At 39.1% G+C, this 24,585-nt stretch overlaps 1 protein-coding gene across 1 annotated transcript; it reads left to right on the plus strand.

The window, feature by feature from the left end:
- adam10a (ADAM metallopeptidase domain 10a) lies at nt 1-23,310 on the plus strand. Its single transcript, XM_023406402.2, has 16 exons — nt 1-213; nt 4,898-5,048; nt 11,476-11,594; nt 12,498-12,656; nt 14,284-14,384; nt 15,248-15,406; nt 15,671-15,763; nt 15,971-16,154; nt 19,668-19,831; nt 19,959-20,142; nt 20,231-20,381; nt 20,503-20,686; nt 20,812-20,923; nt 21,119-21,339; nt 21,472-21,598; nt 21,707-23,310. The coding sequence occupies exons 1-16, from the start codon at nt 162-164 to the stop codon at nt 21,811-21,813; spliced, it is 2,268 nt and encodes a 755-aa protein (XP_023262170.1). The 5' UTR covers nt 1-161; the 3' UTR covers nt 21,814-23,310.
- The last annotated feature ends 1,275 nt before the right edge of the window (nt 23,311-24,585 follow it).

Here is a 24,585-nt window from a genome sequence, read left to right on the forward strand (position 1 = left end):
TCGGGCTGGCTGCTGAAACACGCAGAGCCGGTGTTTGTGATGGGAGTCAGCTAACTAGGAAGGGCGACTATACCTTTAAGTAAAAGAAAACGAAACAAGAAGCAATCAGCGTTACCGCCTGGTCGCTTTGCTGGTGTACTGGGTTTACAGGGAATTTCGATATGATATTTGTTAAACTAATTCTAATTCTTTGCTTCCTACAAGATATTACAGGTAAGTTTGCTACTGATTCACAGCGAAAGGAAAGTGTTGAGTGATCGTCAGTGGCGCTAGCGCTAATCGGATCAGGCAGTTGTACTCTGGCTATCTAACTTGCTAGCTAGCTGGCTAATGTTATAACTGTAGTGTTTGTGGCTGCTAACCTGTGTTTATTGTTAGAGTGTGAACACGGGCCAGGTTAGCCACGCCGTATTGACTGGGTGTCAAGTTAATTTCTTCTGGGTGACACAGGTGAAGTACTCTCATAGTCGAAAAGCCTATGTTTTTTTGACAGTTACTGAGTGTTAAACTAACATTACGGGGCTAACCGTCTTCAAACAAGACACCAGATCTGCGGTGATGCAGCTAATAGACTCGGAAGTAACAAATATTCACCGGTGTTTGAATAAACAACCAGATAAATATTAAGTTTTGCTGCGCTGGAAAAGACAGTGTGTATATATATATATATATATATATATATATATAAGGCAGGTTCTCATGTAGATACATGATATGCTTCCACTGCTGCGACGTTTGACAGTTATTCAATCTGCCCAAAGCAAACCCGTAAGCTAAATGTATTTTAAAATTTCAACTACTGACCGGTAACACACCCTAAATGAAAGTTACACTTGTGTTTTGCACAACAGCAGAACATGTTCCCAATTTCAAGTTGTTCAATAACAGCTTCCCACTCCTACTAGGGATGAGTAATAAATTGCGTTTATTGCGGTAGTTGTCGAAGTTCTGATGTGACCTTCACTATAAGTTTATCGTAGTGTCCAGGCCTCAGTAGGTCACCATTTACCCTAAAAACTGAACCAAACCTTGTTGAGACTCTCCACCAAGATGATGAAAATATACTGCTTATTGCTGAGGATTTTTATACAGTTGTACAACCCCTAGTCCTTCACGAACGTTATGACAAAATACATTAAAAGTGCTGGTTTGAACTGTGTGCAGAAACAGATATTGGAAAGTACAAATAAATAACATGGTCATGAGGATGTGATGAAATACAGCAATTCAGTGTGTTTTAATATTCTCTTATAACCCTTGAGACCTGCACTGGCAGATTACTGGAATAATCAAAAGGATGTTGATGAAATTCAAAATCCATCAACACAAGTTATTTAAAATTAAAGAGTGAGTCAGTATGCAAAACCAATGCTCTTCCTTTGTTACCACTATGCTTTTCTTCATAGTCTTCATTAAACATTGGAACATTGGTGCATGTAAGCTTGACTGCTTTTCTTAAAAAGTGAAGTGTTGTATGTTGACTTTGTCCTCCAGGGAAAATTCTTTTGACTTCTGTTTACAAAAGCTCAGATATGTTTCATGGTGCTTACCCTTTTGCCTGTTTATACACAACGTGACTTGGTGTTTAAAACCTTCACTGTACAAGCCTTGATTGAGGTGAGTTGCAGTGACTTTATCCTTGCATTCTGCCTTGCATATCTGCAACCTGAGGAAGTTCTGCTGTGGTGAATTGTGAACTTTGTCAGAGAGAGAAACTGTTTCTACTCTCTCAAATGATAGGAAAGTTGGAACAATAGATGTCCTGATCTAAGCCTAAATTGCTACAAAGACCTGGCAATTTGACTCCTTCTATTCAACTACACACTGCTCTAAAATGTATTATCAGTGTGACAAGCATGTAGACTGTTTACATTTTAGTTGTAAGTAGATATGTCTGAGGAAGTCAGTGTTTCTGTAAAACAAGGTTATCTCACGTCTGACACAGCTGCTGTTACCCCCTTACTGTTATTGTCCACCACTGTATGATACACACGAGAAGAGAGACATTTAAGTTGCAGTGAGCTGTTTAGTTTCTGATGTGTCGTGTTAGCTAGTCTGCCATCACCCAGCATGTATGGTAATAACCCTCAAGGCTCAGATCAGTTGTGATCCATGCTGTTACCACCTCCTCTCTTCCTGTCAGCGATTTCCTCTCTGTCAAGAATTGCACTTCACGGTTCACTGGAGCACTTGGGGCTGAAACAGATTGCACTGAAATCATGATGACATTGCCATTACAGTGAAATTGACTGCCAGTTTTTTCTCAGTTTTGCTGTCTACCCAGAAATTCAGGCTACCTCTTAGTGAGGTAATCTAGGCCCAAACAAAGTAGGATTGATGTGTTACTGTCAGGTAATGATTCAGTATATTTGAAGTTCAGGGGCTGCAGGGGTGGCCGTTCAAATGCTGTGTTTCAGTCTGGTGGGAATATTGTAACACTAGTTGAGCCCCATCGTTGAGAGTTGAAGTAATAAAAGTAGCCTGAGACCTTGGAGCAGAAAATCCAGGGTCTCCCTGATTTATTTATTTATTTATTTATTTTTTTTTATTTGAGTGTGGACAGGAAAGAGATGGGAAATGACTTGCAGCAAAGATCCTCATCTGGGGAAATTGCAGTTCATGGTCAGCACTGTAACCTCGTAGCCACCAGGATGCCCCAGTTTCCCTGAGTCTTTACTTAAACCAGTTGGTTAACTTGTTAGTAATACTCCTAATAACTCAAATTTTGTCGTTATCCAATGTTGGCCCCTGTATTATTGGATATGTCAGTCATCTTGGGAGTGACAGCTGGTTTCTGTGTTGTAACTGTAGCTGTCTGTCTTTATGAGTGCGCTTGCATGCACGTTAATGTCCTAGTTTTGATCATATTCAGGATATGAAGTTTACATGGAAAACATGTGGTTACTCATGCCAGTGTAGATGATTCTATCTTTGCCCAGGTTTCTGATTGTCTAGGTGTTTATATTAGTCAGTCATATTTCATAATTTTGCTACTAATGGAATTGCATCAGCATTTTCCTGGATTTGGCTTTTGCTTCTTCTCATCTATAATGACAGACAGAGTGGGTCGGAGACAGACTTTAACTTCAGAATGTAAAACGACTTTACATTATGTTACATTATGTATGTTTATCACATTTTGTATTATCTGACTCATAACTATGTGACCTATGTGCCTGTGACAGAAGTGTCACTCTAGCTTGTTTTTTTTTGGCACAACCAAGCATATTCACATTTCCAAATTCTGTGATGAAGGCTTATTCAGGTGTCTGAAACCAGGATATGATATTTACATGCTCAAACAAATTGGAAACTCCAGTAGCCCTGATAATCAGGGTGGTAGTGTGCGTATAAAAGCACTATAAGAGAGCAACAAATTAAATTGTAGTTCATACATTCTTTTATATGATATATTTGTTTCTTTCTGTTTAAATTTTTTAATGTGAGAAGAAATGTTATAATGTCCCATGTCAAATGTCAGACTTATTGCCAAGTTAATATGCAAATGACCATCTGTTTATAATTTAGCTTTGTGCTGTCACATTATTACATATTAATGGACTTGCCATGTCTCACTGAGAAGGCCTATCTGGGCAGTCTGAGGTGGCAGTGTTTTTGAACAAAATCAAAATTTTCCCTGATTAATTACTTCCTCAATCTCTCACCCCTTAAGATTTTATGTTGTTTTTAAAGTTTTTTTTTTGTTCAGTCTAGTTTGCTGCCGTTATTCTCATTGATGAAGAAGGGCTAAAGAAGCTGGTTGTTGGAATATTTTCTCCTTGCATTCATGGACAAGTTGCTACTAGCCTGGTACAGCCTCTCCCTGTTTGGGGAGTTGTGACTCCTGACACATGGAAGGTGGAGCACCCACATTATCCTTTTTGGCCTGTGGGAGTCTCTTAGTAATGTGTATATTTCCAAGGTCTGTCAGTACAAAAGCTTAGAGCTCAGTATTAGTCCCAGCTCTTTAAATTGAGCCCTTGCTAATGAACTTATGTCCAAAGGCTTATTTTGTTGCACATGGCAGCTTTTCTTTTTATAACCCAAAACTTCAGACTGATATTTAGTTAGCATTCTGTGTTGCCTTGGAATGTAGATTAGCATTTGAACAGCCTGCAGCGAACTCCGCCACTGAGCTCACACAATGACATACAGTACCACTGAAACAGAACCTCAGTCACCTGATGTGCATCACATGCTCCTCACTTGTGCTTTAAACTGACCGCTTTCTTTGCCTTTGTGAAAAGAACAAAGAAAATGGTCAGAATAGAAGCTGACAGGATTACCTCTGTGGGGTCACATCAGTAAACTGAGTAAGCCTGTTAAGCATATCTAGTAAGTGACAGCCAGTACTATAGCTGGTAACTATCGGGGAGAATCATTGCTCGTTTCTCAATCTGGCTCCGTAAGACTTTTTCATGAAGACATTGACATGTCACAGTAGTTAAATGATTAAATTAATCATGGTTGGATTTCACTCAGCTACTTCGGTTTCAGTACTGTACATGCTGGCTTACAACACAAATACATTTGAATACACTTGAATAAAGCAGAGCCATCATTAATGTAATTAGTAACACCTTTACTACTATGACTAATAAAATGATTGCGATATGTGGATATTCTCTTAGGTGTATAGGTGCAATAAAATTCACTGAATTGATTAAGACATGAGGTGACTCATTCACTGTTTTTACCACCAGAATGCTGCCCTTTTCTCTCAATTTTTTGGGGTTAGCAAGTTATAATATCAGTCTGTTGTATCAGTCAAATTCTATATAAGATTAATTAGACCCAGAATCATATTAGAATACCAACACGAAATGTGGATTGCCTTTACCGCCTTGCAGCAGATATTTGTTGACAAATATTGATGAGCCACTGAATTCTCTTTCAGGTCAGTTTGAGAACCACTTGAACAAATATATTCGCCATTATGAAGGTCTGTCATATGACACAGAAGCCCTGCACAACAGTCACCAGAGAGCCAAGAGGGCCCTCTCTCCTCAAGACAGGACTGTGCACCTGGACTTCCACGCACATGGAAGGTGAGTTTGAGTACAAACACACACAATCCTCCTCCCTTATCTTTCTCTTTTTGTCTTCCAACGTAAACTCATAGTATGTCACATTTTATTATTTTTTTTATATTTGTCCTACCGTATGCACTTTAGTTGTGAACACAAAATGCTGTAATAGAACACACAAATAAATACAGCACTTGCACATTTTGACTGTAAAATATTTTAAGGTCCAATGTTAAATACTGCTATTATATTCCATTAATTTAATTGAGATATAGCTTGTCATATTTTTTACCTTGACCTATGCTGCGCTGGGCTTATTGTGTTAAGTTGCCATTTCATCACCACAAGATTATATATATTCTTTTACGTTAATGATTAGCTGGCAGTGCAATTGAATGAATGTTTATTAATTTCCCCAGTGCCATTGGATATGACACATCATCATTTATGGCTCAGTTGTAATATTTCCTTATTGAACCATCTGGTTATAAAAGAACTGTATCCAAAGACTAAAGAAATGTTTTCATAATACTAGGAAATTGCATTAGAGCAGGAAACCACAGCTTAAAATCCCCCATTTTTAGAAAGTACCTGCTGTTGTCTTTGTATTAGACAAGAAATGAAACTTTCAATGAAAGTTGAATTAACCGTAGACATGTGAGGGAACATAATTGATTTTAGTGTTGAGTGGGTTTTATACCTGGTGTAAAAGATACCTGCCTCTATAGTGCAGGCTTCTCTGGGAGCAGCAGCAGCAACATTACTTAAGGCTCTGACAAGACAAGACTAACCATGTTACTGCAAACTATAATCAAATCTTTCCCTTGTCCTTATTTTCTTTTTTTTCTCTGACAGTGATGTCCCTGTGTATTTCTTCTTTCTCTTTGCGATTCTGTTTTTAACGACATGTAATTTTAGATTATCTATCCCTTGTCAAGGCCAGGTTGTCTTGAGTACAGTGGTGCCACCCATGTTTTGGAAACAGATGATTTCATGCCCCGTCACTGTTGAAATATTTTGAGATTTGTATCAGCTGAGTTCTTGTCACTTGGTAATAAGCAACAGCCAGCTGCAGCACATAAATTGCTTGCAATGCTGTAACAAGAAAATAAATGTTGGTAGTGTGTAAACAATTCTGTGACTCTGTACTCTTCATCGACTGGCCATTTTGCAAATGCTGTCCAACAGTCTTTGTATGATCTCATAAATTAAGATACTAAAATTGAAAGCAACAGCTGATTTTTGTGGATATTTGTGAATGTTTGCAATTTTTTTTTACTTGTGAGCCATTCCATGTCTTTGTGAGACTGGTAGTTTATTTTTTACCAAATAAAGGAAAAAATACTTTTTACTCCCATTTCTGATTCAAAGACTGTAGATGCTTCAAGGAATCAAAGATAGATTTGAAAACATGATATGCTATGACTCCAAGGAAACATTGAGTCATACTTGCCTTTCCCCTTACTAGACCCCAGGTTAGGACTGCACAGTGCTTCAACACATGACATAGAAAATGTGGACAAGCTGGCTTGCTGTAACTCACCAACAATAGGAGTTTGTTTTCTGCTGCCTTAAATTTGAACACAAATATGTTCGCTATCCACATAGACACATGTGTACATACAATAAATTATATATTTATGTTTTAGAGTTCAGTTCAGGGGCTGATCTTGCTAATGGGTAATCTCTATCCATTTGCACCTCTCTGTCTCAGTTTTATTTCTATCTGCTTTTCCCTCTTCCTCTTTTTCTTTTATTGCCACATTGCCATGAGAGTGTAACAATAATTTACCTCAGAATTATTGTTTTTTCAGTGTTTCCTCTTCACCAAGCTTGTCTGTTGTGGGTTATCTGTCAAACAGATCCCTTTCCTGTGCTTTTTTGCTTTTTCCTGTCATTGCTGGCCTTTGAGAAAAAGCTGGCCCTGCCTGTAATGGTGAGGTAATCACAGACTCATACAGTGTGAGCATTTTCAGTGTCTGAACAAGTTGAATTGGGGATGGACCTGCAGTATGTTTGCTGTAAACAAACTCTCATGATGCTCGAGTAGCAGAGTAAAAAGTAGAACTGCACAGATAATAACGTGCAGAGAAGAGGGTAATGTAGAGCACGTCCAGTTCACTTAACAGGTGAATTGTGCACAGTGGGAGATCTAAGAAACATTAATAAACAATAAACATAAACATTTGCTAGTTAGATATTAACATAATAACACCTGGGGCTGTTATGTAACATGACCATTACTTTTGTCTTGTGGGGACAAATTATTCAGAATTTCCATTGATGTAAGTTTATGTTTTAATAGAGGAGGTTTAGCTTCACATTAGTATCACAGGTGGACACAGTGTCATATTCCCTTGTACAAGCTTACACAAACCAGCATCATAGTCTTAAAACATTGATCACCTGTGTGCTTACATTTTATTATTTTGTAATATGTCAGAGAGATTTTGATCTATCTCGGTTATGTGAAGGTTTTCGCCTGTTGTTTTGTTATTGACATCATACTGTGTATTAGCATATGTGTTTTTCATAATTGCAAAAGTTAAGTTAAGTTAGCTATATGAGATACAGAAGCCAGTGGTCATAAAGCTAGTACCTTATTCTGTATATGAATTCATCATGATTACGTGTGTGTGCAGTGTTCTGTGTGATACTATAGAGGTTTGTTGTAACAAGAGAAAAGCTTACTTGTGTATGCCCACTCACATATTTGTGGCTGGATCAGGTGACAGAACAAGGCAGGGCAGACAGTTGTCTCTGTGGAGGGCTTCTTTACACAGAGAGGTGCCAAAAAGTGGTCAACCATTGGCTAATGCAATGCCGGTGGAAGTGACACAATTCACAGTTCAGTTTAGTGGCCAGCTTTCCAGGATTGAGTCGTATTTATGGGATGTATATTTCCTCTTTGTAATGCTTGAAAGTATGAACACCTTTGGCAAACATTAGGGCTCAACATTGTTCAGAAGCAAATATGTCTTGCTCTGAGATAAAAGTGTGTTTACAGTTTATTGCATGTTAGATGTGCTTGATCTCGATCCATGTTGTCTGTAAAAACTCCTAACACTAGCAGCTTATGACTGTGTGATTTCTACCTTCCTGTCTGGAGTATGTGGGGCTTCAACGGATTCCAAGTTAGACAGTAACTAGAATTACCGCCTCATGGTTTATTCCCTCGCCAACCAGTCAGGCTGCAGTTTACATCCATGTCTGTCCAAACTCATATGATATATGTAGTGAAGACTTTGAAGGAATTTAATAAAATGTATTAAGTGTATTTTTAATTTGTTGTATATATAGGGTCATATAAATAACATTGATTTGACTCTACTGTATTAGTGTGTAAATTCACTGACAGAACAAGAAACATAGTCAGATTTCTTGTATGTGTTCACCTGCTAGGGCAATAAAGCTAATTCTGATAGAACACAAAGTTGTAGCCATGACAATAGACTTTATGCTTTATCCTTAAAATACGGATGTTACTGCAAAGAAACTACAAATTCTAAAACGTGGATGCTTAACACACGTCTTCAAACCGGCAGCACAGAAGATCTGTACAATCACCACAGTTTCAAGGTGGGCACCAGGATTAGTGTCCCCAGTTCAGTATCTGACCAAGTGTGACATATAGTCACAATCTCTCCTTCTGTTCCTGAGTTACAGCATTGAACAATGGCCAGAAAAGTGTTTTTGCAGAAAATTATGATGTCACAGTGAAGTTGACATTTGACCTTTTTGGATATAAAATGTTGTCACCTAGTCATTTTATCCTATTAGACATTTCTGTTAGATTTAGTCATAATTAGCGTATGAATTGTTGAATCATGGCCTAAAATGTGTTTTGTAAGGTCACAGTGACCTTGACCTTTGACTGCTTAATTTTTTTTTTTTTGTAAAACATGAAATGTTTTATACATATAGGTTAGATATTGTCCCCTTTGTAGGCATACCATCTCTGTGGACATGGCTTGAGGCACTCTTTCTTTGAGCTGGCCTGCTTACTGAGCAAAGTGTATGACTGCTTGGGTTAGTATGTTCAGCATTTGAGATATCTCTGAATAATTTATCACTCAGCTGCTTCTCTGAGATGAGTAGTACAGACTTGATCCTCAGCCTCTCTGTTGCAGTCTGTTACTATGCTTCTGCAAGTTTGTCAGCAAGTTGTTTTGTCTGGAACGTGATACATTGATTTCTTTCTTTCTTGTTTTTTTCTTTTTCAGTTGGTAAAACCTTTGACCGTTTGGGGTGATGTTTGAATGTTCAGTGTTTTGTTAGGGTCCCTATGGTTCTCAGTTATTTGGAAACGTTATGGACAAGGAAGCAAGTGGTTAAACCAGAAAAAAGTTACAGACAATAAGCATTAAAAAAATGCTCTGCAGATCATTGACAATACAGATAAAATTTCGAACTGAATAATCGATTTATGAATTTATATTCAACAGAGATTAGTGTGCCATGGTGGTGTCATGGGTTGACCGAGCTTTTCATGGGGCATAGATGAAGTCATAAGGTCATATTGATTGTTGTAGAGACCATCAATAAGGTGGAGAGAGGCCAGGAGGAACTGTAGTGGGTGTACCAGGATGAATAACAAGCAGAGGAATGCCCAGTGATCTTAGTCTTTGTTCCCTGTGTTTAGCAGTATTTTTTGTTCAAACTCTTTTCCTCTTTCTTTTTCTTTCTCTTGGCTTCATTTGAAAATGGTCCTCTGACAGAAGATTCTTGGTTCAGAATACAGATCACATCTTGTTAGGCTGCTTGAAATAAGGACAAATCCACCTGATCCTTTTCATTTTATATTCTGAAACACAGACAGACGAACACACAAGTCATCCATGACTTTGGTACAAGTGAACCAATAAGTTGAAAATACTTTAACAGTAACATTGTTTTATGGCTTTGTGTGTGTGTGTGTGTGTGTGTGTGTGTGTGTGTGTGTGTGTGTGTGTGTGTGTGTGTGTGTGTGAGTGAGAGAAATGAGAGCAGTAATTAGAAAGGGAAAACCGAGTGCTGGTGCAGGTCAAGGAGTCATCCTGGAGAAGGAAATCCTGGTCTGTGTCTGACCCCTACAACATCATTTGCTATCTCATCCTCCCAAACTTTTTCCAAACACATGCTCTACTCCTCCCCACATCCACCTGTATGTCTCTTGTGTTCATGTTTCCCATTGTTTTTCTCTTCTGATGTTTATACGTAGTCATTCTTGCAGTGTAGTAATTCTGCCTATACATCCTCATTGTTTTTTTGTCCTCTGAAGCACACCTACATATACAACACAGTTATGGTGAAATTACTCATTAATGCTGTGAAGTGCACCTGAGTTTCTGTCTAAAACTAGAGAGATGGTTTACACAGACTTTAAAGGGGCAGATTTTACACAGAGTCAAGTGTACTACTCAGCCGAACACTTGTGTTATATCCTCCGTGGGTGTGATGTGTTTTCCAAAGTCTGAGAAAATAACCATGATGATGCCATCAGATTATCTCATTTTGGGTTTTGAGACTAAAATCTCAATTACAGACTGGGGTATTTAAAAAAACAAACAAAAAAACATGGCCATTAACCAGACAAATGAAATTATGCTATTGGTTGTGTCAAGCGAAACGGATATTCTAGCGTTTTTGGAGCTTGACCCATAAATGATTAGAACTTGGGGACACTGACTACACTTGTTGGATGCTTATTAAAAAGTTTTATTCCTGCGTGAAACTGCCTAATCTCTGGGTTATATGAGACTACTTAAGGAGTAGTTGACAGCCAGTCAAAAGTTTCCCTAGAATGTTACGTCATGTTAATTTTGCCTTGTTGTGGATTGTGTTATGATAATGAAACAAAAGTGGTACAACCCAAAGAGGGCTCAGTATGAGAGAGTTATATGAACATCTGGCAGAAGCTTCACACCTTGAGACCAAACCATTTGATTATGAAAGAGAGATTTCTGGTGGGGAGTGTTCCTCTGAAGTATTCACTGCATCACCTCGGGTCTCTGGGAAGCTAGTGGCTCATGTGCACCTCATGTGATGCATGCCTTTTTGTCGTTGGCATCATGGTTATGTGAACGAGAGGATTTCAAAAAATGTTCTATGGCTGTGCACAAATGTTCATGTGTTTTTCCTCATGATATTATTCTTCTTCTGACTCACTGAGCACAGCAGCACTGAGCAGCAACCAGCATAGCAGCATGGTGAAGCTCAGCGAAAATTTGTAAATGCTGCTTTTTCTGCTAAGTCCTCTGTGTGCTGCCTTAGCTCCCCAGTTGTTTATACTAAAACTCTGTGTTGAGAGTGTGACATTAACAGTGCCAGGGTTGAGGGTTTGAGTGTCAGACTGTCATTCGGACTGTGTATTGCATTGCCCACATGTCAGTGTGTCAAAGTACAACTTTTTGTTCTTTTTCTAACCAGACATTAACTCACATTCTTATTCTTTTCTTTTTTTTTTTAGACATTTTAACTTGCGGATGAAGAGGGATACAACTTTATTTTCTCCGGATCTCATCATTGAGATATCAGGAGAGGAGGCACCTATTGATACATCGCATATTTATAGTGGAGAGATCTTTGGTAAGTTGCACACCACATCCTGGAAAGAGGCTCCGTTTCTTAGCAAGAAATGTCTTTAACCCAATTATGGTGTTCATTTTTCAATTACATTGAAAGTCCACATCACCACTTCTCATTTAATCATTCCTACATCATCCCCTACATCATCTCTGCAACTGTGAGTGTGTGAGTGAGAGAAAGAGAAGGGGAGGGAGAAAAATTTGAGGGTTATTTTTGTCAAGACTTTGTCATATCACAACCCTTTCATCCAGTTCTTCTTTCCGCTCAGTCCCCTTCCTTCCTGCACGTATTCATGCTGCTTATGCCCTGCAGAGTTCAAATGGAGAGGGGGAAAAAACAACATGTTTTTCCTGTTGTTGTGTGTGTGTGTGTGTGTGCGTGCATGCGTGCGCAACAGCAAGAAAAGAAACAGAGATTTATATTTTTCTTATCAAGGGTGGTGCCCTCATAATAAATATCCTTAATCTCTGCTCAGAGATTTCAGAAATAAAAAATATAGCTGTGGAAATCCATGCAAATGTTTTGAGCCTTAAACAAATTAAATGAGATTTATGTTCAAATACCAAACTTTTAGTTTTTCAACAAACATTATGATTTCATGACATATCACGAGTTTGTAAGTTACCTTAGGGTATGTTCAGAATCAGCCTGTCGGACTTTTTGTGCAGACTGTGTGATAACAACTTGGTTTCAATGTTTTTTGTAAATGTAAATCCTGTGTGTGTATGTAGAAGCTTATTCAACAGATCACTACTATCCTTAAGCTGCTTGAATATTTAGACCAGATGTGTCTCATTGTAAATTCAATATAGAACAATATTACTTTGAAGTTTTTTAACTTTCTTTACAGACAAAGGCTATATCTTATTTGCCTCTGTTCACCCTTCTTGTTCTGTGTTTCAGGTGAAAAGGGCACACTGACCCATGGCTCTGTGGTCAATGGACGCTTTGAGGGCTTCATTAAAACCTACCAAGGAACTTACTATGTTGAACCCTCAGAGCGGTACCTACAGGACAAGGATGTGCCCTTCCACTCTGTCATCTATCATGAGGATGATATCAGTAAGTGTACTTGTTTAAGTGAAAGGAGCTGGTAAGCACTACAGGAAGTTTAAAATCACATAAACTGCATTAACTAACGATGAGCAGTATTGAAGGCACTAATCACTGCAGAGTAAGGGTGGAGTGGGGTGGGCCCTAACAAATGTGGATATTTTATAAAATATACCGTAGTATTTTAGGCTATAATTAACACAGCATTCCTGCTGCCATCCTTGCACAAGACAAGGAGTTTTCAAATGGTCCCTGCTAACATCTACAAAAATCTCAGAATAAAACTTAGTAATATCTCAGGCCAACTGTGAAATGTTTCTGTTGTTTCAGAAGTCTCCCTGTGGTTTTTGATTCTGGTATCAGTGAAAAAGATGGAGGAATGGCAGTTAAAAAACACAAATGCCTGGGTTTTCTTGGAACTTTTTTTTTTTTTTTTACTTCTGTCTTAAATGCCTAGGGCCTTTTGATCAGCAGTTGAATGAGATGGCATTCACTGTATGGACAAAGCCGTCTTTCTCTGTGAAGATTGAAAACACATTGTCAGAGGTTGAATGCGTTGTGTGTCCAGTCAGTTGAGTAACCAGCATCGGACTGTTCTCTTTAATGAATGACCAACAGTGGCTGAGAGACAGTCGGGCTGATGTCCTGCACTGCTGTTAATGGGATCACGGGTTTTGCAAATACAAGTTGCTCAGAGGCAAGTCATCCATCGATTGAAACCAACATCATAAGGATACATTGATTTGTTGATTTGTTAAACTCATTTTGTGTATCAGCACTTTAAAATGATTTAAAGCACCAGCACACTGGCTGTATTGTTCATTATTGTCCAGGTGATTTGGTGTTTTGGCTGGTGTCCCTCATTAGGCTTATAAAAGACACAATACTATAATACAGGTGACAGTTTGCTTTACTTTAACTATATCCAACATATATATATGTATTAACTTGAAAGATATATAGCAGCAGGTGGCATCAGCTGCTTGCCTGTCACAAGTAGTGGTATAAAGCTCTTTTTACTAGTATGTAATATTTTCTCAATGAATAAGCCCAAAATGAATATGATATATTCCTCATCATTAGTCTGTTCATTCATACCTCCTTTATCTGAAACTGCTTTTGCAATGATGTTGTAAAGCTTTGAGTCATACATTATTTGATGTCGGATTGCCATATGGGTGTGGCCAGTGTTGAACAGCGTTGTGACTATCAGCAGAGGTGGCGATTGTAAATCGAAAGACTAATCCCATCTTGTTTTTGTGATCCTATAAAGACAGCTGCTGAAGGCAAATGGCCATACCTTATTGGGGCAAATGCTGTTGCTGAAATGTTTATTGTTATAATTAAAACAGAAGAATGCAGTCACTGTGTACACAGTGTGCAGTCTAGATATGACTGTAATAGAGACCATGAGTGAAAATACTGTGAGAAAGTACAGAGAGATATGAAGGATGGAGGAAGATAACGCTGATTTGTTAGTTAGTACTTTTCTACCTACAAATCCTCATGTAGCTACTCCTGCACCTGGACCCATCCTGATTCACCTCCTTCAGCCCACCACACATGATCCTAAAGAGATCCATGATGCAGTGTAAGCTGTTCACAACCACTCCCTTATCTCCTCCCTATCTGCCAGATTACCCTCATAAGTATGGCTCAGAGGGCGGCTGCGCTGACCACTCAGTGTTTGAGAGGATGAGGAAGTACCAGGCATCAGCAGCAGAAGAGCCAGCCAAAGTAAGTGCCAACAACCCCCCCAGCCCCCCCAGCTCAAAATTAAACATACTGATGGACAAGGTTTATGAGATTAAAAAGATCCTATGTAATATCCAACATACCTTACACTAACGGTAAGGGCATGTGTATATTTTTACGCCACTGTGCTGGTGACAGCCAGGGCCAGAGGCGTAATGTTTTCGGGTTGACTGTCAGTCATTCCAACTGTCTGTCCCATTCTTGTAAACAAGATATTGCAGTAATTCCTTGAGGGAATTTCTTCAGATTGACACAAAAATTCACCTGGACTCAAGGATGATCTCTTTCAATTTCGGTAGTCATAGTTCAAGGTCACGGTGACCATAATTCACAATTTCATATGCTTATCATGACACAATTTAAACAAATGGGCTAAAATTATGAAATTATGACATTTTATATCCAAAAGGTCAAAGGTCAACTTCACTTGACATCATAACGTAAAAACACTTCTGATAATTATAATTATTCAATGCTGTAACTTGGGAAGGGGAAATTGTGACCATAATTCCTGCAGTTTGGCTGGTTAGCGGAGGCGTACAACCATGAGGTGGTAATTCTAGTTTGAATAGGTGCTCCAGATTATTAGCAATGTTGAGGCCATGCCCAGCCTTTTCATATATAGCAGTGTAATTTTTCTCCAGATTTTGGCTGAAAGCAATTTTCACCAGACACTATTGACCCACACCATAATGCCTTTCAAAATAAGAGGCAGCTATCATAAGAGAAAAAGACTCACTGTTATCTCAATTGATGAGTATTTGTCTAGGGATAGGATTAACCGGCTATTTTACTCCCCTCAATTTTTGACTACTTTGCCTTCACCACGATTGTTTTTTGTACAGGGGGTGAGCATTGTGTTGGATGAGGAGATCTCCCATGGTCCTGTCATTCTGAGGAGGAAGAGGGCAGCTGGGAAAGAGAAGAACACCTGCCAGCTCTTCATCCAGACTGACCACCTGTTCTTCAAACACTACGGCACAAGAGAGGCTGTCATTGCCCAGGTAGGCAGCCATACAGTATGTAAACATGACTTGAATTTAGAGGCTCTTTTGCCTGCACCTCCAGCACTTTATACTCAGTCACATATCTGCTGGGTTGCTTAATTTTTCATCCGCTCAGGCCATGTTATCTCTCTCAAAGAATTTGCTTAGAAAATGCTCTCCAATGAATTGGAAATAACAGAAGCTAGCTACTATGACATGTTGTTTTCTTCCACTTCTGTACGCACCTTCCTACTATTCTTTACCTCATTGCTTTCTCCTCAGATTTCCAGCCATGTAAAGGCTATCGACTCCATTTACCAGGCCACAGACTTCATGGGCATCCGAAACATCAGCTTCATGGTTAAAAGGATCAGGGTGAGCTGCTAATATTTTGTGTGGAGAAATCTGCTGGCCTTTCTGCTTGGCGTTGTAGATGTAGTTTCCCCCGTGGGAATAGTTATCATTTTATGCCAGGGATCTTTTAGATTCTTCAAGCTCTATCTACTACTCCATCTGTGAGGAGGTATCTCTCCTTTCTCACTTTTCCCTTGGCCTCAAAATGTTGAACCCTATTTCTTTCAGATAAATACCACTGACGATGAAAAGGACAAAAGCAATCCTTTTCGCTTTGCCAACATCGGAGTGGAGAAGTTTTTAGAGCTTAACTCTGAACAGAACCATGATGACTACTGCCTGGCCTACGTCTTCACTGATAGGGACTTTGATGATGGTGTACTTGGCTTGGCTTGGGTTGGGGCTCCCTCAGGTTTGTACAAAACACACACACACACACACACACACACACAAAACACACAGCCCTAGTGGTGACTTCCTGTGTTGCTCAGAGACATGTAAACTGGTGTGGATGCTTTCTAACACAGGGACTTCCTTCAGGTCGGCCTTTCAGGATTATCAGTACCCTCTCTGTTTGCCACTTACCAGGGATACTACACATTTTTATGTCTCAGTGCCAGCGACAGCCAGAGGCATTGCGTTTTCGGGTTATCCATCCGTCCCAATCATGTGAACGCGATATTTCAGTAACGCCTTGAGGGAATTTCTTCAAATCTGGCATATTCACTTTGACAACAGAATGAACTGATTACATTTTCATATGATAATTCTGACACAAGTTAACACAAATGTCTAATAGGTTAAAATAATGATGACATTTATGCCCAAAAGGTCAAAGGTCAACTTCACTGTTACATCATAAATTTCTGCAAAAACACTTCTGGCTATTATTCATTGCTGTAGCTCAGGAAGGGGAGATTGTGGCCATATTTCCTGGAACTTGGCTGGTTGGCAGAGGCATAAAACCGCGAGGCAGTAAATTAAATCTTCATCTATACCTTTGTTAAGTTGAGATCAGTTTAGTTGGAAATCCCAGATCACAGCATCCTTGGCAATATTATGGTGAGCAAAATGAGCACAGGCTGAAATGCCAGTAGGTCAACTGTTATCGTGCTAGTGATGTTCCTTGAAATAATGAACAAATCTCAGATAGGACTGTGTCTCTGTTAACCCCAGCAGACCCTGATAAGGGTAACCCAATACTACACACACACACACACACACACACACACACACACACACACACACACACACACACACACACACACACAACCTAAATGTGAACCTAAATATAGCATTTGCCTTTCACAAAGAGGCTTAAAGAAGTGATATGTATAACAGCAGAAACATTATGGTCAGTTTGGTCAGTCATTTGTGTTTCAGTCATTTATAACCTGCTTATTTTCAGAGAATTCAGTGTAAGGGTAGAAATGGAGCTTTAATGGCCTTGTGCTGCTGCAATAATCAGCTGAAGTGCAGGACAGTGGCTAACTTTTGCGCATACAGTACATATCTCACATTGACAGTCAGTCATAAAATAAAACAAGGTGGAAATGGGGCGTGGAGGAAATTGCGGTATCGACATTGTGTGCTGTCTCTTACAGTCTTCAATTTGTGAACTGGTTTGTATGAATGTATTTGAGTAGAGAAAACAGGTTCCCTTAGTATGACTACATAATATATATAATATTTAATTGTGATAATGTATGCCAGGAATGCCTCTATCTAGCCTCTACTGTCACAATTCATAATGTACAGAAATCTTATATAAAGTGGCTCTTTGCTCACAAACACAACATGTATGAATTATGTGGTGGGCTCTCCTTCCTATTCCTCTGACTACATTCAGCCACCACCATCTCAACATGAAGAATAAAGCAGCAAACTCAGACAATCAATACTGGCAAATTAGAAAAGCTGTAAGCTGAAAGAATCGATTTGAGGGTAAGAGATGGGTTGCAGTGAGCTGTGGGGTGAATGTTTGAACAAAGGGAGTCTAGAACAAACGGCCATCAGGGATACTAGTGAAACATAACTAATTTGAGTCTATTTGATATGACCAGTTACACAAACATTGTACAATACAATACACTGTACAATTCTGAAAGAACGCACACATGCAGTATACAAACATAACATGTGCGGTCATGCCCATTTAGAATTACAAATAATGGATGTATTGTTTATTGCTTTAAGTGCCTTGATCTCATGATGCTGTGCAGCTAGAAGCTGCCTCTGAAGCTGCTAATCACTGCATTTATGGATAATGGTAAAAGCAGAAACACTGCTGGAATTCTTATTGTTGAGTGTGATGGCAAGTGCTTTGTTGTGTTTTTTCAAGTTGATCTTGTTTTTGGCATTTTCATTTTAGATAATTCAGAGTGCAGAAAGGTAATAAAGGTCAGGGGCCAGATAGTTTACATGGTGCATGCTTCAGTCCTTGGAGCTACACACAATTCAGCACGCTTCAGATCACAGCATTGTGTATTTTTTCAAAACATAATTTCAGTTTTTCACACTATGCGCCTTATTTTTATCTACAGTATATATTTGTATAGCCATCATAATATGCGTGCACAGTCCTTCTTTATAGTAGGGCTGAACAATTAATCATAATATAATTGAAATCGTAACAAGGCCAAGTGCAATATCCATCTCGCAGGATCTTGAATTTTTTGATAAAAGTAAAATGTGTCACAACATACACACTGTGAAGCACTGTGGTGTTACAGAGATGCCCTGGCCTACAAATCATATTCTCCAGATGTAAGGGAGTTTTTTTGTTTGGTTGAGACAACAGCAAAAAACCACATCATCATCATAATCATCATCATCATCATTTTAAGTTTTTTTTTTTGTGGAGATGAAATGCAAAGATTCCAACTAAAATCCTGACTCATCGCAATCGCAACATCTCAAAATCATTTCAATATGATTTAAAAAAAAAAAAAAAAAATTTCGTTCAGCCCTAGTTTATAGTGGTATATGGTATACCTTTGTCTAACTATGGAGGAGAACGGCAGGTCATTAAACACATATATAGGTAATGACGTCAGAAATATCAATTGATGAAGTTCTGTGTGTGTAACTAATAAAAATGATGGCCAAAACTAGGATATTAAGACAAACAGAAGTGAAATATTTGAACTTTGTCATTGGAGAATCTGTTATCTGTTGTATATTGGCACCTGTTCTTCCACTAGAGCAGTTGGTCCGTGTTTAGCATACAATATGATGTTTTAATGGTTCTTTTTCCTCTTTAATTAAGTTATAGTTTTTGTGACCAGTTTATCCTCAGTTCAGGCAACATTTTTTGGCTACTTTGGAAAAGGGCTCACATTTTTCTGATCAGTTGAGTAAGATCATTTCACTTCTTTACAAACTAAATGTTTTAGAGCATCAGAAACACTGACACCTACTGGTGTTCTATCTAACAGGACAAGTTATACACCTTTTCAACATATTTTTTCGCTTTTTTCTCCATGCATGCAGAGCAATATGGTTTAAGTTGTATGGTAAAACAGACACCACAGAGACTTGGCTGATAACTTGCTCCATCCATTAAAGTTACTGTAGTTTATGGTCGAGTGATTTTTTTTCTGGAGTGCAGGAGTAGACGAACCTTGTTTTCTGTGAACTGTGTAGCAGTGACATCTGCTGTTGGGGGCATCAGGAGCAACTACCAGAACCAACAGGTCACTCTCCCTGCTGTGTGCGTGTTTTTGTGATGTGTGATGTGTATGCGTGCATACTCATGTTTATGTTTACGCTGGTAGGGTACCTGGCGACAAATGCTCATGTCACCCAACTCTTGACATCTTACCCCACAGAGAATTAACTTGTTGTATAAACAACACATTTTGTTTAGTATTTAGATAGTGTGATAATCCATAATCCTCTTATATTTTTCATTCTTCTGCCACAGGAAGCTCTGGAGGCATCTGTGAAAAGAGCAAACTGTACTCTGATGGAAAGAAGAAGTCTCTGAACACTGGTATCATCACTGTGCAGAACTACGCCTCCCATGTCCCTCCCAAGGTGTCACACATCACCTTTGCTCATGAGGTCGGGCACAACTTTGGCTCTCCTGTAAGTACTATGACTTCAAACACTGGCCTATGCCAGTACACTTCCTGCCAAGCTGTGCAATATGTTATATGCAGCTCTGTCTCAAGTCTCTCCGCCCTCTCTCCTTAACTTGCCTACTGTTTCACAGCATGACTCTGGGATTGAATGCACCCCTGGAGAGTCTAAGACACCGGACAAAAAGGAACAGGGCAACTACATCATGTACGCCAGAGCCACATCTGGGGACAAGCTCAACAATAACAAGTTCTCTATCTGCAGCATCCGCAATATTAGCGCGGTTCTGACAAAGAAGAGGGACGACTGTTTTGTTGGTAAATTCTCTCTCATAAACATATCTGTTCGTGTCTGTGTGAGAGAGAGAGAGATTCTGTTTTCATGCTGTTCTGTCTGTGTGTACAGAGTCTGGCCAGCCTATCTGTGGTAATGGATTAGTGGAAGCTGGAGAAGAGTGTGACTGTGGCTACAGTGATCAGTGTATGGACGCCTGCTGCTACAGTGCCAATGAAGTGGAGGGCAAAAAGTGCAAACTCAAACCTGGCAAAAGTTGCAGGTCAGATGTGATTAGCATTGCTTTGTACAGTCCTGTAATTTGTGAAATAATTATATAACCACAAAAGAGTGCTGTTAAAAGTTTAGTGTTTGATTATATATTTGTAAATCTTTTTCCACAGTCCCAGCCAAGGCCCATGTTGCACACCAGGGTGTACTTTCAAGGGCTCAGATGAGCAGTGCAGACCGGACTCCGAGTGTGCCCATGAGGGCACATGCAATGGAGCCACTGCTCTGTGTCCTGCCTCAGCACCAAAGGAAAACTACACCTCTTGCCATTCAGAAACACAAGTCTGCATCAACGGGGTATGTTAGTTTTAGTTGCCTGCTTGCTGTTTGGTATCTGATATTAGCAGCTTGTGAGCATGTGTTTCTATTTAAAGTAAAAGGTTTTAAAAACTGATTTCCTACTCCCTGCTTCTTTGGACCAGGTCTGCTCTGGTTCCATTTGTGCAAAGTATTCTCTTGAGGTATGCACCTGCGCCAGCCAAGATGACAAAGATGAGGCCGCTGAGCTGTGCCATGTGTGCTGCATGGAAAAAAGTGAGTGACAGGCTGCAAGACTGTTCATGAATCAAAATACCCAATCACAGTAGTAATGTTCAGCTAGAATTATGTGATATGTAACATTACTGACTGTTAGTTTTACTTTTTGTTCGTAGTTGTGTTGTCTTCAAGCGAAAGGACTGAGTTAACTGTCAGTATCTCAAAGGTCATTCCTTCTCCTCCTCCCCTCAGTGAACCCCAGCACCTGCAGCAGCACAGGTTCAGCGAAATGGGCCAAATTCTTCAACGAGAAGGTCACAACGCTGCAGCCCGGCTCACCCTGCAATGACTTTAAGGGCTACTGTGATGTGTTCATGAGGTGTCGTCTGGTGGACGCCGATGGGCCTCTGGCAAGGCTGAAGAAAGCCATCTTCAATGCAGAGCTCTATGAAAATATTGCAGAGTGGATAGTGGTGAGTTTGTCCCGTACAGGAAATGCAATAATCTCTGCAGTGGAGCTAATGTTATGGACTGGTCATCACAATGACATGAGTACTTATACGCCTAATTTAGATATTATGTATAATATATCTTGTGTTATCCAGGATCACTGGTGGGCAGTGCTGTTGATGGGCATTGCTCTTATTATGCTAATGGCGGGCTTCATTAAGATCTGCAGCGTCCACACCCCCAGCAGCAACCCCAAACTGCCCCCACCAAAGCCACTTCCAGGTACAGTACATCATTAATGTCTATACTTGCATTTAGATGGATGGATATATTGATAGATAGCATTTGTTGTCCTTATTTGACCCTTACTGAGAGGTTGATGTCCTTTAGGTACACTGAAACGGAGAAGACAGCAGCAGGCAAACCAACAGTCACAGGGCCAGCAACAGCAACGCCAGTACAGAGAGAACTATCAAATGGGACAGATGAGACGCTGAGACACTCGTCTGCTCTTTGCCTTGGTTCTTCCTAGTGCCTACAGTGGGAGCACTTCTCCAAAGAGTTACCTTTATTACCACATATTGCAAAATTCAAAGAACTTGCAACTGAAACAATTTCACTGGACAAAGCCTGGAGGTTGTTTTAGGCCTAACAAACTCACTCAGCACCTCTGCTCTAAGAGCCAGATTAGCAGTGGTTCACACAGCTTTTATAGGAAATAAATAGTTTTTCCAACGAGGAACAGTAGGAGAAATTCACTGATCTCTGTTATGTGGTCTTAATCTTTTTTTGTTTTCTTTGAATGCTTTTTTTTCTATTCAAAGTACAGAGGAGAGAGAAGCAGCTTTGTGTTACAATTGCCTTCCTCTGTCCTCCATCTGCGCAACCTTTTTATTTCCTGTTCTTCCTCCTCTCTGAAGTGCTGCCATCATCAGCACAATTGCAGGACTGCAATTCACGTGAGGTTTTGCTGCCAATCAAAAAACAACAGACACTGTCCTTGGAGAAAACTCTTTTTTTTGCCAATTTAATTCGATTGTTTTAAATCAAAACACCATCAAACCTGAAGTTTTTTTTATTTCTAAATCTTATATGTTCTTTCAGTGTGCAATTGTACAGATTTTGCATTAGATTTTTTTCTGCTTCAAATGAAATAGATTTTTCTGTATGATGAAGATTATTTACTGTTCACTTTCTCAGGATTAATAAAACAACAGCAAACAGGAGTATTGGGTGGAAAAAATGGCTGCATGTGTATTTCAGGGTAAAGTCCCTCCTGGCTGATGCGTGTAGAGAAAGGTTCACGTTAGCTGCTGTGGGATGTCGAGCGCAGATTGTATGAAGAGAATGTAGATAAATGAACTTAATCAGATTATAATATTATCTATTATTAGATGGAGGGCTATGGAGGGGAGATTGATTTTCTGGATATATATATATATATATATATATATATATATAGATATATATAGATATATATTTCCTGTCATGATATGATTTTGCAGCTGCGTTTACATATTGGTCTAAAGTCTGGGGCTGAAAAAAACAGTAAGAGAATAGCTTTTTATAAACCTGATTGTATCACACTTTTGAATTTCACACACTTGCAGTTGTTAGAGGAAATGACAAAATCTGTTAAAACCACTCAAATGCAGTTAGACTCTCTTGGCCTCTGGAGCCAGATGAATGAACACGTCTGGTTTAAATGTGATTGTGGATTTTGCTTTTATTGATTTTACTTGCAGTTCAGATTATTTGTATATTTTGAAGATTGAATGATCTAGGGGAAACTAAAGATTCTAATTTTATTGTTGCGTTGTTGCTGCTGTTAACAGACATTTACCCGAGCGAACAATCACTATGCGTCAGCCATCCACTGCTCTTCTGTTCTGTCCTTTCTTTTCCTACTGATGGGGGCTTTCTCCAGGAACTTGCCTAGCCTTGTAACACCATGTTGATTTGTGTTTTTGCATTAAAAATGTGCCTACTCATAACAGTGTGACGGAAATTGGTGTACTAGTGTCAGTGATCTTTAACTAGGCTGAAACAATGCATGAGGTGGCAGCGTTAGCAGTCTGGAGATGATGTGACTTGGGGCTTGGCAGTGTATGATAATCATATGAAATGTAAGGGCTGATTGACATATGCACTGTATACTGTATCACAATACACACATTTTCATATTATATTCCATAATTTGTTTCCAGATTTTTTGAGAGATTGTAATTAGTATTTACTTTCTATGATTTTATATGACTGTCCAGCTCTGCTTTGGCCTACTTTGACTTTTCACTTAAATCAAGGTCAACGTCCCTGACAGATGGATGAGAGTGCAGAATACCAAGAGTTTCTGGCCAACAAAGAAATATATATGTATAGTTTTTTAGAGTTATTTTGGGAGGTAACAACTTGATAGAGCAAAGACAGACTAGATGGATAGATTTTTTTCCTTGCCCTTGCAAAAGAGTTGTGTGTGAGCACAGCTGCAGCTCAGCAGTGTTTTTGTGCACAAGGTGTAAGGATGACGATCGGATAGATTCTATGCAGAGTATCACAGCACTCAACAGCAAACGAGTTAACCTCTTCACAGTGAAATGCCTTCATTGTTTTCTCCTAAATGGGTACATAGGAAATTCTATTGTGTTTTTTCATAACAGTTATTCGTGTCTGTGCTACCAGAACGTTTCTGAACAATCCTCTGTTGCTTGTGTTGCTGATTTTGTTTGTCTTTTTGGTGCTACTGGTAGTGCTTTCGCTTCTCTTTCATCATCTTGTGCAAATTTGAAAGCTTGTGCGTGCGTGCTGAATATTTGTTATCTTTTTGTTGCTATAGTATGATGTGGATAATGGTGAGTGTTTAGCATTAATATTCTCTGGGATGAGTTTCTTTCTTTCATGTTTCTGTGATGTTGAGAAAATGTGCACTGAGGTTTAAGTGATGTGAACTGCGAATCCAAAATGACAGATTCAGTACTGCTGTCTGATTTTAATGTCTCCTCTGTGTCTTTTTGTTTTTGTTTACTTTTTTTTGTTCCGTTTCCCACTATGCTTACTTTGGAAATTTTACAAAATTTGCAAAGGTATTGTGCAAATATATAATTTCTATTGAACTACTTGAAATATATTAATAAATAAGAATTGATCAAATGTTTGTTTTCCCTCTTTGATCATGATAGCAAGTTAGTATTATGATACGGATTGAGTGCATCTTTGAGCCAAGTTTACAATTCGTATTCGACGTATGTTAAAAGTTGTTTTCATTACAGCAT

Source organism: Seriola lalandi, unplaced genomic scaffold (assembly GCF_002814215.2).
Source record: "Seriola lalandi dorsalis isolate HSWRI2012SDOR001 ecotype SW California unplaced genomic scaffold, Sedor1 jcf7180002054306, whole genome shotgun sequence".
In the NCBI taxonomy this organism is placed as follows: domain Eukaryota; kingdom Metazoa; phylum Chordata; class Actinopteri; order Carangiformes; family Carangidae; genus Seriola; species Seriola lalandi.